Genomic DNA, 15,496 nt, shown 5'->3' with positions numbered 1-15,496 from the left:
GCCTGCTTTCCTCACATTACAGATGAGGAAGCTGAGGCCTGGAGAAAGACTTTAGCTGAGATCACACAGGGAGTAGCAGACTCAAGTTTTCTTTTTTTTAATCCTTTTTTTGGCAGGGGAGGGTAGGGGGAGGTAATTAGGCTTATTTATTTTTTTATTTAATGGAGGTACTGGGGATTGAACCCAGGACCTCATGCATGTTAGGCATGCAGTCTACCGCTGAGCTGTACCCTCCCCCTCAGACTCAGTTTTCTTGAGGCCCAGCCTGTGCTCTTTTTAACTTGATGACATTACTTCAGAGTTTGAAAGTACAGTAATGGAAATACGGCAGCCACTGCATGCTGACATCCACCTCCCACTAGGTCTCACCAGGCACCAGACCAGATCAGAGTTACCTATTTTCACTCATGTTCCTAGGAGTGATGCACCAAGAGACACTTTGCTTGGAACGCCAAAGCATGCTGATGCGCTCATCCTCAAATTCTTGGGGTCTAACTCTGGAAACTCATTGTTTACTTTTCTGGTAGCATCTTAGAGAAAGCTCTGTGCTTGATTCTTTCTGGTTCCTAGGTGAGTTGGGAGGCTGCTGAGTATAGTAACCCCACATATGGCACAAGGGGTTAGTAGCAACCAGAACCAAAGCGTCTTATGCAGGAGAACTCTAGCACTCACAAAGTGTATCCTGATGTCTCTGGACTGATGCCTCAACCCTCAGGAACCACCACCGAATAGCAAAGCATTCTGGGACCTGACCCTTCTCACCTGTGCCCATCTTTTAACCTTGTGGCCCAGCTAACCTCCCACTGGGGCATCTCCTCCCTCCCTCGCTTTTGTACAAATTGATCACAGCTGCGGGCCCTGGCGTTCCTCTCCTCCACCCCAACTGTAATGCGAGCCAGCTGCCAGGGCTCTCTTCTTAGGACTTCCTTCAGAAATGCTGCCTCTCCTCCAACCAGCAGATACTCATTAAGGCTACAGCCAAACTTGAAGAGTCAACCTTAGTATCCCCAAAACCATGCGTAGACTATTCTTGGCACATTTCTGAGAAACCACCAATCCTAGCAATGCCCACACCCCATGGAAGGTTCCTCTAACCTTCATGAGTTGGGGAATAAAATTTCATTAGGGCTACACTCAGAATAATCCCCTCTTTACTCGTCTACCATTTATTTTGGGGGAAGAGCTGCCACTAGCTGTATTATTTGCAGAATCTGACCTTTCCTTGCAGTGTTTCAAGAGGCAGAACTTTTTTAGAACATTGGCGTGGGCTGGAGAGCAAGAGGGATGACACCCCGCCCAGCACTGCCTGCCGGTCGTGTTGCTCCCCACGCTCTGTGCTCCACACGTGCCAGCTAATACGGCAGCAGGGGAACCAGGCGTAGGACATTGGGAACCAGCTGCAACAGCGAATCAGACCATTGATAAAGCAAACAAACAAACCAATTCTTAGGAGTAATCAAGTGGCAGCACCTACTTACATGGCCAACAGGTGCCCCAGTTGAGTTGTCATTTGTACCCATCAAAACTGAATACTGTCCTTTAACTCCCTGCCTTCCGATTAAATGAATGAATTTCTTTCTGTAACATTTATTTACCCGCCCTGTGTATCTAGCACTGGCATTGCTTATCATTTTTTTCTAAACTTGCTCCAGCGGCCTTCCCCATCCAGCTGGTTCACACTCACCGCAGCTGACCCGGGCGGCCCCCCCCCCCCCCCCCGGCACAGCAGGGCAGCACGGGGCTCCAGCCAGGACACACAAAGTGCCGCAGCGGCAGAGAGACGGGAGAAACCCTCTATACTTTCTCCTTCTAGGGTTGAGGCCAAAAGAGAGCAAAAGGGCAGAAGGCCTTTTCTTTGAGTTGGGAAAAAAAGTTAAACAGATTGATTTTTCTATTGCAGTGATTGAGAAAACCCCAAAGGCTTCTCGCTGCGCCTCTTCGTGCCTCCATTCCTCATCCTTTTATCTCTTTTACTTCCTTCCGTCTGCAGGACTCTTCCCTCCCCACCCTGCCCCCACCCTGAATGCAGAGGTTACCTTCATCTCTTACAGCCTCGGATTCTTTAGCTGTAAAATTCAAAAGAAGATGCACTCTAAAATCTCTTCAAGTCTAAAATTCTGTAATTCTAAAACTTCCCTGGAGTCAAAAATTCTTAAACCGCAACTTTGAAATGTAAAAAAAAAAAAGAAAGAAAGAAAGAAAAAACTCAGACACAAGTACTGCATTTTTATTCTTCTTTAGTGAATTGACTTAAGTGAGAGTTTCACTTGCTGAAGGGACCCAGGATGACAGCATCCAGACCATCACATGATCGACTCTTTCTCCCAATAATATTTAGGAACTTATAAAAATGTGCTATAAAAAGAGGTGGATTTCATACACAAGGCTTCATTCAGGGAATTCCTTCTAAGGCTCTCTTTTAAGGGACTCTGTCTAGTCACTAGGAAATGAAACCCAGCATCCCAGTAAAACATGTAACATATCCAAATTCCAACTCAACCATCACTGTCTACCTGCCTCCACCCCCCAGTTCTGTAGCTCAGATCATTGGCTTCCAAGCCTTCTTACTGCAGTCTGCAATGAGAAATACATTTTACATTCAGACCCAGTGTACACCCCACATAATACACACAGATAGTTATTTACAACCGGGGGGAAAATGAAGCACACTCTCTTATTTTCTATTCTATTCTTTTTGTTTTTGTTGTTTTTAATGCTAATAACAACCCACTGAAATTATTTCAGGACCCATTAATGGGTCCTGCACTAGACACAACTCTCCTTGTTTATATGTTAACATCCTTCTAGTTTTCTAAGTCATGACCTCCCACCTATAGTACTTGGCAGGTCTGTTTTGTAAACTGGCCAGAATACAGATTCGTCCTAAAATCAAAAAGTTTTAGAACGAAGTGAATTCATCACATTCAGGGATCTACAAATTGTAAGCAATTCACTAGCAGTATCAACATTCTTGAATATCTGGGAGAAAGTGATGCCTTAGGAAAAAAAAAAGCTTCTCTACTTTTCAGGAAGCTACTTTCAGAAGTCACTTCACCCCAAGCTGCTGGCTGAATTACTGATGTTGCTCTCCTTGGAATGAGTCCTAACTTTCTGTCTCATTCTTACTCAGCTGATTAAGAAGGTATTATGGTGACAGAAACAAAATGTTGGGAGAGCATCTTTCTTATTTTGGGGGCGATCGTTTGAAAGAAAAGGCAAGACCAAATATCAGTGAAATCTGTGGATGGTATGCTACTAAGAGGCATTTCATGACTCCAGGGAGCATTAGGAGATTGATTATTTGCTAAGACAGAGAACAGGAAGGTTAGGAGACATGCTGATAAGTGAACAAGATTCAGCATTACCCTTATTAGGTTAGGGGCCCCCAAATGGGGGCAGGATGGAAAAGAGCACCAGTGTAGATTTTAAAGATGTCTCAGGGGATGCTAGATTCAGAATAACTCACTAGATTCAGAGGAAGCTAAATGATTTGGGTGAGGGTCGCTTTTTTTAATTGTGGTGAAATACATATAACCATAAGATTTACCATTTTAATCATTTTTAAGTGTACACTTCAGTGGCATTAAGTACATTCCGAGTGTTTGCAACCGTCATTACAGTCCATTTCCAGAGCTTTTTCCTGCTCAACTGTACCCTTCAAACAGCAGTGCACCACTTCCCCTCCCCCAGCCCCTGCTAACCTCTGTCCTAGTTTGTCTCTATGAATTTTCCTAAGTCCCTAATATAAGTGGCATCATACAATATTTGTCTCTTTCTGCCTGGTTTAAATTACTTGCTAGCCAATAGCTTTTAATCTACCTCTTTTCTCCTTAAGTAAGCCAGAGCTAAGTGATTTTTTTGTAAATGGGCTCAGAAAAGTTTTATGACAGTGAGATTATAGGTGCCGGACATCACGGGAACCCAGTAAAGGAACATTCATCTATACAGAACTCAGCTTCCTTGCAACTTTACGAAAACAGAGCACAACTGAGAACAAAGGCAAACGTTCAGAAGTTGTCCTAACAAATGAAATGCTGGTTACAGGGCCCACGCCCTGAAGATGACTCAGTACATTCACAGGAGGCTCCACTAGGCCCTCATTTTTGCTTTATTCTTACGTTTATTCTTACGTTGCTTTATTCTAACAAGCTTCTACAGTTTCCAATCCCATAACATCCTAGAAACAGCATATTAAAGTGAGAGGAGAGGGAACTGCTTTAAGCAGGCTCGCTAGCACTGAGAAATGATTGCAAGGAAGTAGAGAAATCCGGACCCACCCATCTTGGGAGCCCACCAGTCGTCACTGTGTTGCAGCAGGTAGAACTGATGTCAAAGTGATGATCCCAGAAAATCTACCCATTCACTCAACAAACTGAGCATGAATCCGGGCACCGTGCAAAGCGCTGTGGATCATGATTAATAAGGCCCAGCGTTTGCCTATAAAAGACTACATTATGATCATCCTTTAAGAGAGACTCCGAATATTTCTCAATGTTCTTTTTCTATGTTTTGAATTCTGGGCAAGAAGAAACTGTACATGAGTTTTACTGTTACACAGCTGAGTCATTTGGAGTGGAGGGCTGCACGTGAATACTAAAGGATTTCCCTGTTTTCCCGCATCACACCTACGTATTGATACTTGGCTGAGAGGCCATGTCTTAGGATACAAAGCATCTTCAATAAGAGAAGGAGCTCCCATGAGAAAAGATGTTTTGGGTGTGTTGGGGGCGAGTGGGGCTTGGGGGGTGGAGTGTGAACATTTCTTTCCGTGGACGCTGCCCACTCTGTGAGCCTGAGTGGCCCGTTCTCCACACCCTCCCTGAACCGGCCCTTTCTCCCCGCCTCTTCCCGGACTGCAGCACCCTGTCCAAGTGCTGCCACGCGATGGTGGCGGCCATCTACCCCTTCACCTGGCAGCACACTTACATCCCGGTGCTGCCACCTGCCATGATAGACATCGTGTGCTCACCGACCCCGTTCCTCATCGGGCTGCTCACCAGCTCACTGCCACTGCTCAGGGAGCTGCCACTGGAAGAGGTGAGCTCTGGGGGTGTCCCCTGTGCCCTCCCTGTGGGGAGCAGAAGCAGAGGGGAGGTGTTGGCTAAGGCTTCTGCAAGCAAGTGGTCAGGGGAGCAAGGGGTCCCCAAGGCTTTGTCAGTTAGCACCCCTGCTCCTCCCTTCCAAGTCTGCCTCAGGAGACCCCCCCCCCCGTGACCGCAGATTCCATTTCCCCTCTAAATGCCATGAACACCCATTGAGAAGGGTAGAAATCAACTTAACCAGATTTTAAAATACATAACCCATAAACAGTCATCTGCCCTATCCTTCTCCCCTCTACCCCTCAACGCCGAAGGGAAGAAGTTATCTTTGGACTAATAACGAAGTTGACCAAGACTGTGCTCCTACAAATAGATCCTTTTTCATGTCAAGTTAAAAAGACAACAACCAAAATGTTTTTAATGATCAAGTTCTGGATTTTCAAGTTAGCATCCAGAGTGAGGAAAGCCCTACTTGGAATTTCCATGGTTACTTAGTCCCAGCCCCTTTCTCTAAGTAGTCTCTGTCCCTATGTACTGAGAATTCCCAGCAGTCAGATGAAGACTAAATGATGCTGTGCAGTCCTGAACCCCAGGGGAGCGCCTGGCCCTGACATCCTCCCCATGTCCCCAGATTCAGCTCCTCTAATTGCCCAGATAGTCCTAAAGTCCCATTCAGTATCCACCTGCACACTCAGCTCTTCGAGTGTGGCTTTGTGAACTGCACCGTTTGCCCGGGTACCCTGCGATCCCTACCAGGGCTCAGTTCAGCCCAGGAGTGTATGAGAGAAGGAAGCAGAGCACTCCGTCAGCTCCTGGGCACGGTCTCTGGGATGTGTTAGAACCCATGTTTCCAGCTGTTGGTGGAATCGTGGTGGCCATCCCGGCCCTCTGCTCATCCTCTGTCACAGCCAGTGGCCTACACTGAGGCCTGAGACTGGGCACTTGCATGATCCATGGGCCAGCATCCCCTTAAGTTCTGCACCCCACGCCCCTCACTTGCTTCACCCTAGTTCTGGCCTGGGGTCCCAGTGAGGAGGGAGGGAAAAGGCGCTTTATCCCGGAAGCCCAGCACCTGCAGCAGGACTTACAGTTCGGACGGGCCCAGTCCTCTGGGCCTCTCTCCTCCTACCCCATTGAGAGAAATGACAAGGCTGCTTGTGTAGCTGGAAGGAAAGGGGGCGTGCTGGGGTGGGGAGTTGCAGAGTTGCGTGAAATGGGAACAAACGGGCTCTAGCCTCTGTCACCACCTCAGGAACTCACACACTAAAGAACAGTCTGAGAGGCTCTGCCTTAGCCCATCCAGGAACAGGGCAGGGAGTCCAGCCTGGGGCCCACACGTGTCCCAGCCTGCGGTAACAGTGTTGAAAGCATGTGTTTCTGAGGAGCCCTTTCCCCCACCTCCCCTCTTCATCACTGTGGCTACAGTGGCGATGTCTGGAAACCACAAGTGGCCCACTCCACCCCCACCCCAGCTGCCTCTCTGGTTGCCAAGAAGGAAGAAGGCTGAGTCCATCTCTATACGCCAGGTGCCCTGGTAACAATAATAGTCCCTTTTCTTCTTCCCGTAGGTCCTTGTGGTTGACCTCGTCAACAATCGGTTCCTCAGACAGGTGAGTAAGAAGGCCAGCCTCCCCCCACCGCTCTGTCTGTTTTCATCTCTTTGTTGTTTGGGCCTCAGCTTTCCAGCTCTGAAAAGGCTCCCGGGTGGGCTTGGGACTGCAAGACAGGCTGGCGGGCTTGGGCGATCCTTGGCCAGGGCTGGACTGAGGACAGGGAAGGAGGCAGAGGCCAAAGAGGAGAGATTTGGACAAAGGATTGATTGGCACGTGTTCTGTCACAGAATGGTTTCCTAACAATTAGAATCTTTGTATAGGTTGTAACTATAAACACTTGTCTTTTTCAACATGCTTTTAAATAATGTTTGATAATAAATTTCATGACATACAATATAAAGTGGAAAAAATCAGAATGCAAAATTATATACATTATTTTGCTGATCTTGTTTTTTTTTAAAGGGTAAGAACAAGAAAAAAAAAATATATATATATAACTCTAAAAAAGATTAAAAGGAGAACTCACCAAAACATTAATGCTGGTTGTCTTCAGGTGGGAGACTGAAAGAGAGACAGATTATGAATGATTTTAAATTGTTTTTAATACTTTCATATATTTTCTATAATGATCATAAACTATTTTTATTATCAGAGAAAGTAATACACATTTAATTTTTTATTGTCACTTGCCAGAAAGGCCTAACTCCTGTCAGATCCTGCAAAGTATCATTACATTAAGGTTTTCTGGGCATTCTGAAGGACTGCTTTTAAACTTGGAGTGGCCACTGAAAAGTTATGCATGTTAATGCCATTTTTTATCATTAATTTCATCTACTTTCACTTCCCAAAGGCCATCCTGGTAGGCCTGTGGCCCTCCTGCTCTGAGACCCAGATCATAAAGCCAGCTTTGAATCGTACTGGTTATCTGCCCTGACCAACGGCCCCTGATTAGAACTAGTCACCCTTTGTGGCGGGGCGGTGGAGGGGAGGTGGCAGTGGGAATCATTTACTGAGTAACCACTAGGTGCCAGACACTTTCACAAAGTAATTGTATTGCATTTAATCTTTTTTTCCCAGCGTTAGTATTATTGACATATAACATATGTAAGCTTAAGATGTACACAACACGATGATTTGATATATGTATGTACTGAGAAATTATAACCACAATACGGTTAGTTAACACCTCCATCCCCTCACATAATTACCTTTTTTTGGTGTGGCGATAAGATTTAAGATCTATACTCGTAAAAGCTTTCAAGTATATAATACAATATTGTTAACAATAGTCACCAAGTTACACATTACATTCCCCAGAATTTCTTCACTTTATAGCTGGAAATTTGTCCACTTTGACCAACATTTCCCCATTTCCTTCACCGCTCAGTCCCTGGTAATCAACATTCTACTCTCTATTTTTATGAGTTCATTTTTTTTAGATTTCACATACAAATGAGAACTCATAGGATTTATTTTTTGCTGTCTGATCTGCTTCACTTAGCATAATGCTCTCAGGGTCTTCCATATTATCAGAAAAGGTGATATTTCCTTCTTTTTATGGCTAAATAATATTCCATTGTGTGTATGTGTGTGTATATATATACATGTTTATAAAAATGTCTATTCATGTCCTTTGCCTATTTTTTTTCTGTTGAGTTGTATGAGTGCCTTATGTATTTTGAATAGTAACCCCTTATCAGATAAATGACTTACAAATGTGTTCCCCATTCTGTAGGTGCCTTTTCAGTTTGTTGGTTGTCCTGCTGTGCAGAAGCGTTTTAGTGTGACGTATTCTCGCTTGTTTATTTTTGCTTTTGTGGCTTGTGCTTTTGGTGTCATATCCAAAAAAACTGTTGCCAAAATCACTGTCAAGGAGCTTGTCACCTATGTTTTCTTCCAGTAGTTTTACAGTTTCTGGTCTTACATTTAAATCTTTAATCTGTTTTTTTCAATCCACATAATTTTTGTGAGTGTTACATGATAGGGGTCCAATTTCATTCCTTTGTATATGGATGTCCAGTTTTCCCAACAACATTTATTTAAGAGACTGTCCTTTCTCCACTGAATATTTAGCTCTCTTGTCAAATATTATTTGGCCAGATATGTATGGGTTTATTTCTGGCTCTCCATTTGTCTATGTGTCTGTTTTTATGCCAGTCCCATGCTGTCTTGATTACTATAGCTTTGTGATAACGTTTGAAATCAGAGATGCTGCCTCTGGCTTTGTTCTTCTTTCCCAAAATTGTTTTGGCTATTCAGGGTCTTCTGTGGTCCTAGACAAATTTTAGGATTTTTTTTTTTATTTCTATGAAAAATGTTATCGGAATTTTCATAGGGATTGCATTGAATCTATAGATAGCTTGAGTAGTAAAGACATTTTAACAATATTAATTCTTTCAGCCCATGGACACAGAGTATCTTTCCATTTACTTATATCTTCAGTTTCTTCCATCAACATCTTATGTGTATATGTATATGTGTGTGTGTATATATATATATTTTTTTTTTAATGGAGGTACTGGGGATTGAACAGGACCTCATGCATGCTAAGCGTGTGCTCTACCACTGAGCGATTACTCTCCCCCCTCAACATCTTATATACAACATTCAATCTTCACAATGAGGTAGATGTTGATTAGGAACCCATTTTACAAATGGGAAAACTGAGGCTCACATAGCTTGTAAAAAGTGGAATCATGATTCAAACCTCAGACCTCTGGTTCCAAGTTGTGTTCCTTCCACTAAACCAGGAACTGTGCCAGGCCTGCCCTGCAGTGTATCAATGTGTCCTGCTGGCCAGGATGCAGCCACCACCCCCAGAAGCTAGGGAGATGGCCCACCTGCTTTTTCTGCTTTACAGATGGATGACGAGGATTCCATTCTGCCCCGGAAGCTTCAGGTAGCCCTGGAACACATTCTGGAACAGAGGAATGACCTGGCTAGTGACCAGGATGACAGGCCCCCGGACTGTAAGCGTGGTAAATGCCCAACTACCTCCCAGACTGCGCCTCCCCCTTCCATCATTAGAGTCAGGGAGCAGATGGACTATGGGCATGTCCCACTGGGCACTGGGTTAAGTGGGGAAATGGACAAGAGACATGTACGAGGAGAGAGACTGGGGCTCGACCCTTTTCTCTGGACCTCGTTGTAACAGTGAATTGTGGGGAAAGCTTTTCCCACCTCCCCTGTTCTGGCCCTCAGATATCTGTTTAAAGGCGGAGAAGAAATGACTTGCTCACTGTGGGTAACCTTCTTCATGGATCATTACAGTTTGCCATCCAGGGAGCCAGCAGTTCCCTGTTTTACTGACTGGCTTGTCCCAGAGGCTCTGCCTCAGCCCGCCGCCCTCACCGGTCCTGGTCCTTCCCCACTTTGCTCAGGCCCTGAGTCCAGCCCCTTGAACGAGGTGGTGTCTGAAGCCTTTGTCCGCTTCTTCGTGGAGATCGTGGGCCACTATTCGCTGTTCCTGACGGCGGGCGAGCGCGAGGAGAGGACTCTGCAGCGAGAGGCCTTCCGCAAAGCCGTCTCCTCCAAGAGCCTCCGCCGGTTCCTGGAGGTTTTCATGGAGACCCAGACGTTTCGGGGCTTCATCCAGGAGCGGGAGCTGCGCCGGCAGGATGCCAAAGGTCAGGGACATCTTCCCTGCTGGGGGCTGAGGCAGCCCGAGAGGCCCAGATCCCGGGGGTGATGAGCAGGGAGAAAGGACCCAGGGCACAGACGGGAGCCGGAATTGCGTGTGGCCTCCTCTGGAGAACGTTCATTCTTGCCGCCTCTGAGCTGGTGAAACTGCCCTGACATCCTGCCATCTCCTCAGGCGTCTCTTCCCCTCTGCTCGCCTCTCCCAGAACCACACTCCAGCTTCTGTTGGCAAGTTCTCTTCTGTTCCACTCTCTCCAGCTTGCTGAAACTCTCAGGGACACCCTTTCCTTCCTCTCTCTGTGGTGCCTCTCCTCCTTTTCCTCAGGCCTCCTCTCGTCCTGTCTGCCCTTCTCCCTCCCCCTCCACCGGGCCTGGGGATGGGGTAGAGGAGCAGGACAGGCTGGCCCATGCCCTCCACTCTGTGTGGGGGCTGCGGATGCCCAGCGGGCTGGCCTCGGGTGGGTAGGACAGCGGGTGTCCCCCGACCTGGGGAGCCTGTGGGCCATCTCTCCATGAGACCACCCATCCCCCTACCTCACTTTTGCTCCTCAGGGTTCACAGAAGGAGCCCCCTGTCCATGGAAGATCAGTGGGTGATGAAGACAGCGTGCCTAAGGCACTGGCCCTGGAGGAGAGCTGAAAGCACCTCAGAGGTGACTTGCTCGCCCTCCTGAGTTCACAGATGGCAGCCAGGTTCCCAGGAAGCCAAACCACTTGGCCAGGGGCCCTTTTATGGGAGAACGTAAGGGAAAGGAAGACCGCAGGAGCTCCCCAGAGCCAGGACCGTCTGGTTCGCTTTGAAACCACGTGCCTGGCACAGTGTAGATGCTTGGAAGGTGTTTGTGGAATAAAAATAGGATTTCATGTACGAGCTAACTTTAAAGCTTTCCAAAGACAGTTATTGCACAAGCTTGGGCAATTATAAGGGCAATAAAAGCCCTTATAAATCTTATGCTTCAGAGCGTGCTTATAGGAGAAGCTTCGTCTCAGAAACAAGGTTTCTCTTTTCTATGGCAGTAAAGAAATGGATACTTTTAGAAGCACAAAGAGAAGGAACTAATGGTTGGGGTTTTTCTTGTCAACAGGTCTGTTTGAGGTCCGAGCCCAAGAGTACCTGGAGACACTTCCCAGTGGAGAACACAGCGGTGTCAACAAGTTCCTGAAGGGACTAGGTGAGACCCAGGGCTCTTGATTCCCATCAGCAGCCTCCAGGCCCTGGGGTGTTGGCCCGTTCTCTGCACTGGAGCCGCGGCCTGATAATGCAGAGCTCGGAGGCCTGCACTGAATGGGCCAAGTCGGCGTTTTACCCTCCTCTTCTAATCTGTCCCCAAAGTATAAACAAAGGACACAAATGCTCCCCTCCCTGCTTTCCTGGGCCCCTGGCTGTCTTGCTGTTCTTTCACTATTTCCTCCCACGCTCTTAAATGTTCTGGGGAATTGGGCTTAGAGGCATGATGAATGGAACCAGAGAAGGGTGTCTGGCAGTAAAGACTAGACCAGCCTCCAAGTGCCCCTGAAAAGTGGAAAAGTAAGAATTATAAGGACTACAGTTGAATCAGCAAAAAGGCCCTCACTGGGAAAGGGAGAGAAGAAAACGGAAAAAGATGAAGGAGAGGGTAGGCCCTAGTGAGGAACAGCTGCGACCGTATCCCCGCAGAGGACCCTGCAGGGGGCGTGCTGGAGCCTAACCTGGGCTGACGGCTGCCTGGGGAGGGACCGCCTGCCTCCCCCACCTCCAGCTCCCTACCCTAGCCCGAGCTGCTGGGAGTTTTCTCCTCACTTGGCGCTCAGGGATGTGTTCCAGTCAGCGCTTCCTGTGTCATCATATCAGAAGCAACGTCTACAGCTCTGACATGCTTCCTTTCAGAACTCCAAGTCTGAGGAAGATGGCTTTTCACTGGGGAGGTGCATGAGGCCTGCAAGGGGCAACCAGGCAGGGCGGATCCTCCCAACTTCTCCTGAGCACCAGGAGGAGGCTCCCGGGGGTGCTGTGGGAGGCCACAGTTGTCCACACCACATCTGAAGTGAAAAGGGCAGGATTTAACTTTGTCTGCTTGGTGAAATGTTCTCATTTTCTTTTTTTAGGCAATAAAATGAAGTTTCTCCACAAGAAATAACCCTCAACCCAGCCTCATGGGAAAACTTCCCCCTAGTGCAACCACATGTTTTAAAAACAGTCCTGGGGGCCTTTCTGAAATGTTGGGTCCCTGGTTGTCCCAGGTCATGGGATAAAGGCCAAGATGGTTTCCAGCCACCCCTGGGCTCTCCCCAGGACCCAGAGCCACCAGAAGGTGCCGCTTCTTCAGAACAGCACTGGAAATGGGACCTGAGGCCAGGCACATTCAAATGGATTGCTGGGGTTGTTGGTTTTCGAGATTTTGATTTTTTAAAAAATCTTAGATATTAAAAAAAAAAAAGCATTTGGGTTTTCTTTTTATTACACCACGGCTAAGAAAACTCTGTCCTGCCCTATGCCATCTTTGCCTGGCTCATCCTTCCTGGCTTCTCTGCTCTGGAGCCAAGAGGAGAGGAGGAGCGGGGAAGGAGCCACCACCAAGGACTTGGAACCCAGGAGCTCTCCTGCGCAGAACTGGGGACAAGTGTGGGAGTCAAGGGGGCAGCGCTGCGGCCATGCCTCCAGACACTACAGACGCTAGCCATGGGTGTCAGGGCAGGAGTCCTCTGGGAAAAGGACTGGCAGGTATGTGGAGTGGAGATCTGGGCTGAAAGGAAGAACGGGAACAGTAGGATCTGGCTTCCTTGGATGAACTGCGCTTCAAGCTGGCCAGTGGTGCCACCTGGTGGCCGAGGCCATTTGTTGTCCTGCCACTGACTTCCTTTCTTGCCTCACGGGCCTGACTCTTCTAGACTGCCCCCTTCCTCTTAGAAGCCATAGAGCCATCCCCTGCCCGAGCAGCCCATGACTTTTATTAGAGGTACACACAAAAAGAGGGAACCTCCTCGCAAGATCTGCTAATAAAAATTCTTGGAGGTCCTAAAGCTTATGATGCTGCCTCTTTGACCCCATTCTTATTTGTACTTTATGAAATGTCCCGATTTCAGTGTAGGAGCCCAGAGAGGCACACATGACCTAGCACACATGCAGCATAGATGGAGGGACTTTTGTTGTTCATGTGAACAAGAGGGAGCTTCCTCTGACTTGTGTAGCCAGAACGGCGGAACTGGGGTTTCTGGAGAAGGCTGCACTCTGGGCACTGTCCTGCAAGGGCACGGCAGGGAGGCAGGAAGAGAAGACTGGGCAGCACAGGAGAGGTCTCAAAGCAGGCCTCAGGGCCACCCCGAGGCCCACCCGCTGCCTGCCTAGCCCACTGGTGGATTCTCTCTGGATGACACCAGCAACCCTGCAAAGACACACAAAAGGGATGTGCTCTGACCTTGGCGATGGCCCAGGGGCCTGTGCTGCCTGGCAAAGGTCCTTGACCTTTAGGGATTTGTGAGCAAGGGGGTATTCTGAGGAAAATTAAGAACAAGAGGAAAATGAGGAAGAGGCTGACGTCTCATTCTACATTAGGGGTTCTTAACTAGAATCATGGACACCGCCCCCCCCCCAGCAAATTGTACCCAAGATTTGGTGTGCCCATTTGTTTTTCAGGGGAGAGAATCCATAGTTTACATCAGATTCTCAAAAGGGTCCAAGGCCTCCAAAATGGTAGGAACCAGACTATGTGTAACAATGAACTTGGGTCGATGTGTGTGGTTGGGGTTGCAGAGAATCTATGAGTGTGGGGGCTTAGGAATTATAACTAACAAGCTCCTCAGATTAGTATTCACTTCATTAATACCAATATTCTCCCCAGAGATGTTCCCTTGTAATATTTTAGAATATACTTTCTTTTCTAACTTATTTCATAGTTATATTGTTTACTCAGCACCTCCAAGTGAATAAATATACATCTTTGTCAGCATTTCTAATGATTGTATAATATTCTATTTTGTAGATATACTAAAAATTATTTTACTAACTCTCATGCATGCAGGATGTTTCCAATTTTTATTATAAGGAGCATTGAGAAAAGCATCTTAGTAAAAGTATCTTAGTACATTTGCCCTATTTGCATTTTCACTTATGCTTGAAGTAAAATACATATACAGAAAAGTGCTCAAATCATTAATAGACAACCTGACAAACCTCCACAAATGACCACATCCGTGTAACCACGTAACCAGCATCCAGGTCAAGAAACAGAACATCATCAGATGCAGCTCACCGTCCCAAAGTCCCTCCCATCCTGCTCCGCGTAAGTTTAAACTAAGTCAACTAATCAATTGTCTGCATTTTGCAAAGTGGTAAATTGGGCTGGGGAGGGTCAGAGACAAAAGAAAAAAGCAGAGTTGTGATCCCTGCTCACGGTCTAGGGCAAATTCTGGATGGATAACACTGTTTGGATTTAGAAACAAAGTGTGGTCACAAAGCATAGGTGTGATAGACCAGATCACTGCCACTCCACCTTTGTGTCTTATGCCACACCAACCACCATCTGTCCAAGAGCCAAGTCCTTTAATGCCAATAAAAAGCACACATTTTCCATGAAGAATGTGTATGTGTTTAGAGGCATTTCATTATTGTGTTTAAATTCACGGTCGATCACATGGTCATGAAAAAGAGTTGGAGCAGGATTATTGGGTGGATGTTCTTGCTGTGGAATATCAGAGACAGTTATGGGCAAGGAAGGGGAGTGTGGGAGCAGGTGCAGTTTGTATATCTTGGGAAGAGGCCAGAGACAGCGAATCTGAAAGTGAAGGCAGCCGTCACCACTGCTGAAACGAGGAAGAATGAATTCTTAGAAATTATCACATAAACTCTTCTTACTCAGACCAAGAATAATAACATCTATCATTTTTGAGTATTTCTTCTTGCCCATTACTATGTTGAGTTCATCACGGGTATTATTTGATCACTAGAATGTAAGCCTCACGAGGGCAGGGACTGTGTCCACCAACTTCACTGCTGAATTCCCAGAGCCTAAATTCAGTGCCTGGCAGAGCAGTCTCTCAGGTAATGTTTGCTGACCAAAGAAAAAATTCTAGAGTGGTACTAAAAAAAACAGACCAAAAGTGGTGCTAATACTGTCTCTATCGCAGGCCAGAAGCTCCTTAGAGATGGATGCATACCCACAGAGCCGAAGGAGTGCGTTACCAAGGGGAGTCCACCTGCTGCTGACTGCAACAGCCATTCCTCGCATCTCAGATACTTTGTTTTCAGCACAAGCAGCAAGCTCCTAGGAGACCACATTAACAATCAGCA

At 46.9% G+C, this 15,496-nt stretch overlaps 1 protein-coding gene across 6 annotated transcripts in view; it reads left to right on the top strand.

The window, feature by feature from the left end:
• DENND2A (DENN domain containing 2A) overlaps positions 1-14,783 on the top strand; it is an 86,868-nt gene extending 72,085 nt beyond the window's left edge. For 5 of the 6 annotated variants that reach the window (XM_032483503.1, XM_032483502.1, XM_032483499.1 and 2 more), the window contains 6 exons: positions 4,860-5,037; positions 6,608-6,649; positions 9,453-9,570; positions 9,973-10,218; positions 11,316-11,402; positions 12,316-14,783. In XM_032483503.1, coding sequence (XP_032339394.1) covers positions 4,860-5,037; positions 6,608-6,649; positions 9,453-9,570; positions 9,973-10,218; positions 11,316-11,402; positions 12,316-12,347 — 703 coding nt within the window. In that variant the 3' untranslated portion in view covers positions 12,348-14,783. The remainder of the gene's footprint in view (positions 1-4,859; positions 5,038-6,607; positions 6,650-9,452; positions 9,571-9,972; positions 10,219-11,315; positions 11,403-12,315) is intronic. The other variant, XM_032483498.1, reaches the window with a different exon arrangement.
• The last annotated feature ends 713 nt before the right edge of the window (positions 14,784-15,496 follow it).

The sequence above is a fragment of the Camelus ferus genome, chromosome 7 (assembly GCF_009834535.1).
Source record: "Camelus ferus isolate YT-003-E chromosome 7, BCGSAC_Cfer_1.0, whole genome shotgun sequence".
NCBI classification, from domain to species: domain Eukaryota; kingdom Metazoa; phylum Chordata; class Mammalia; order Artiodactyla; family Camelidae; genus Camelus; species Camelus ferus.
The sequence above is the reverse complement of the archived record's forward strand: the minus strand, read 5'-3'. Positions and strand labels throughout refer to the sequence as shown.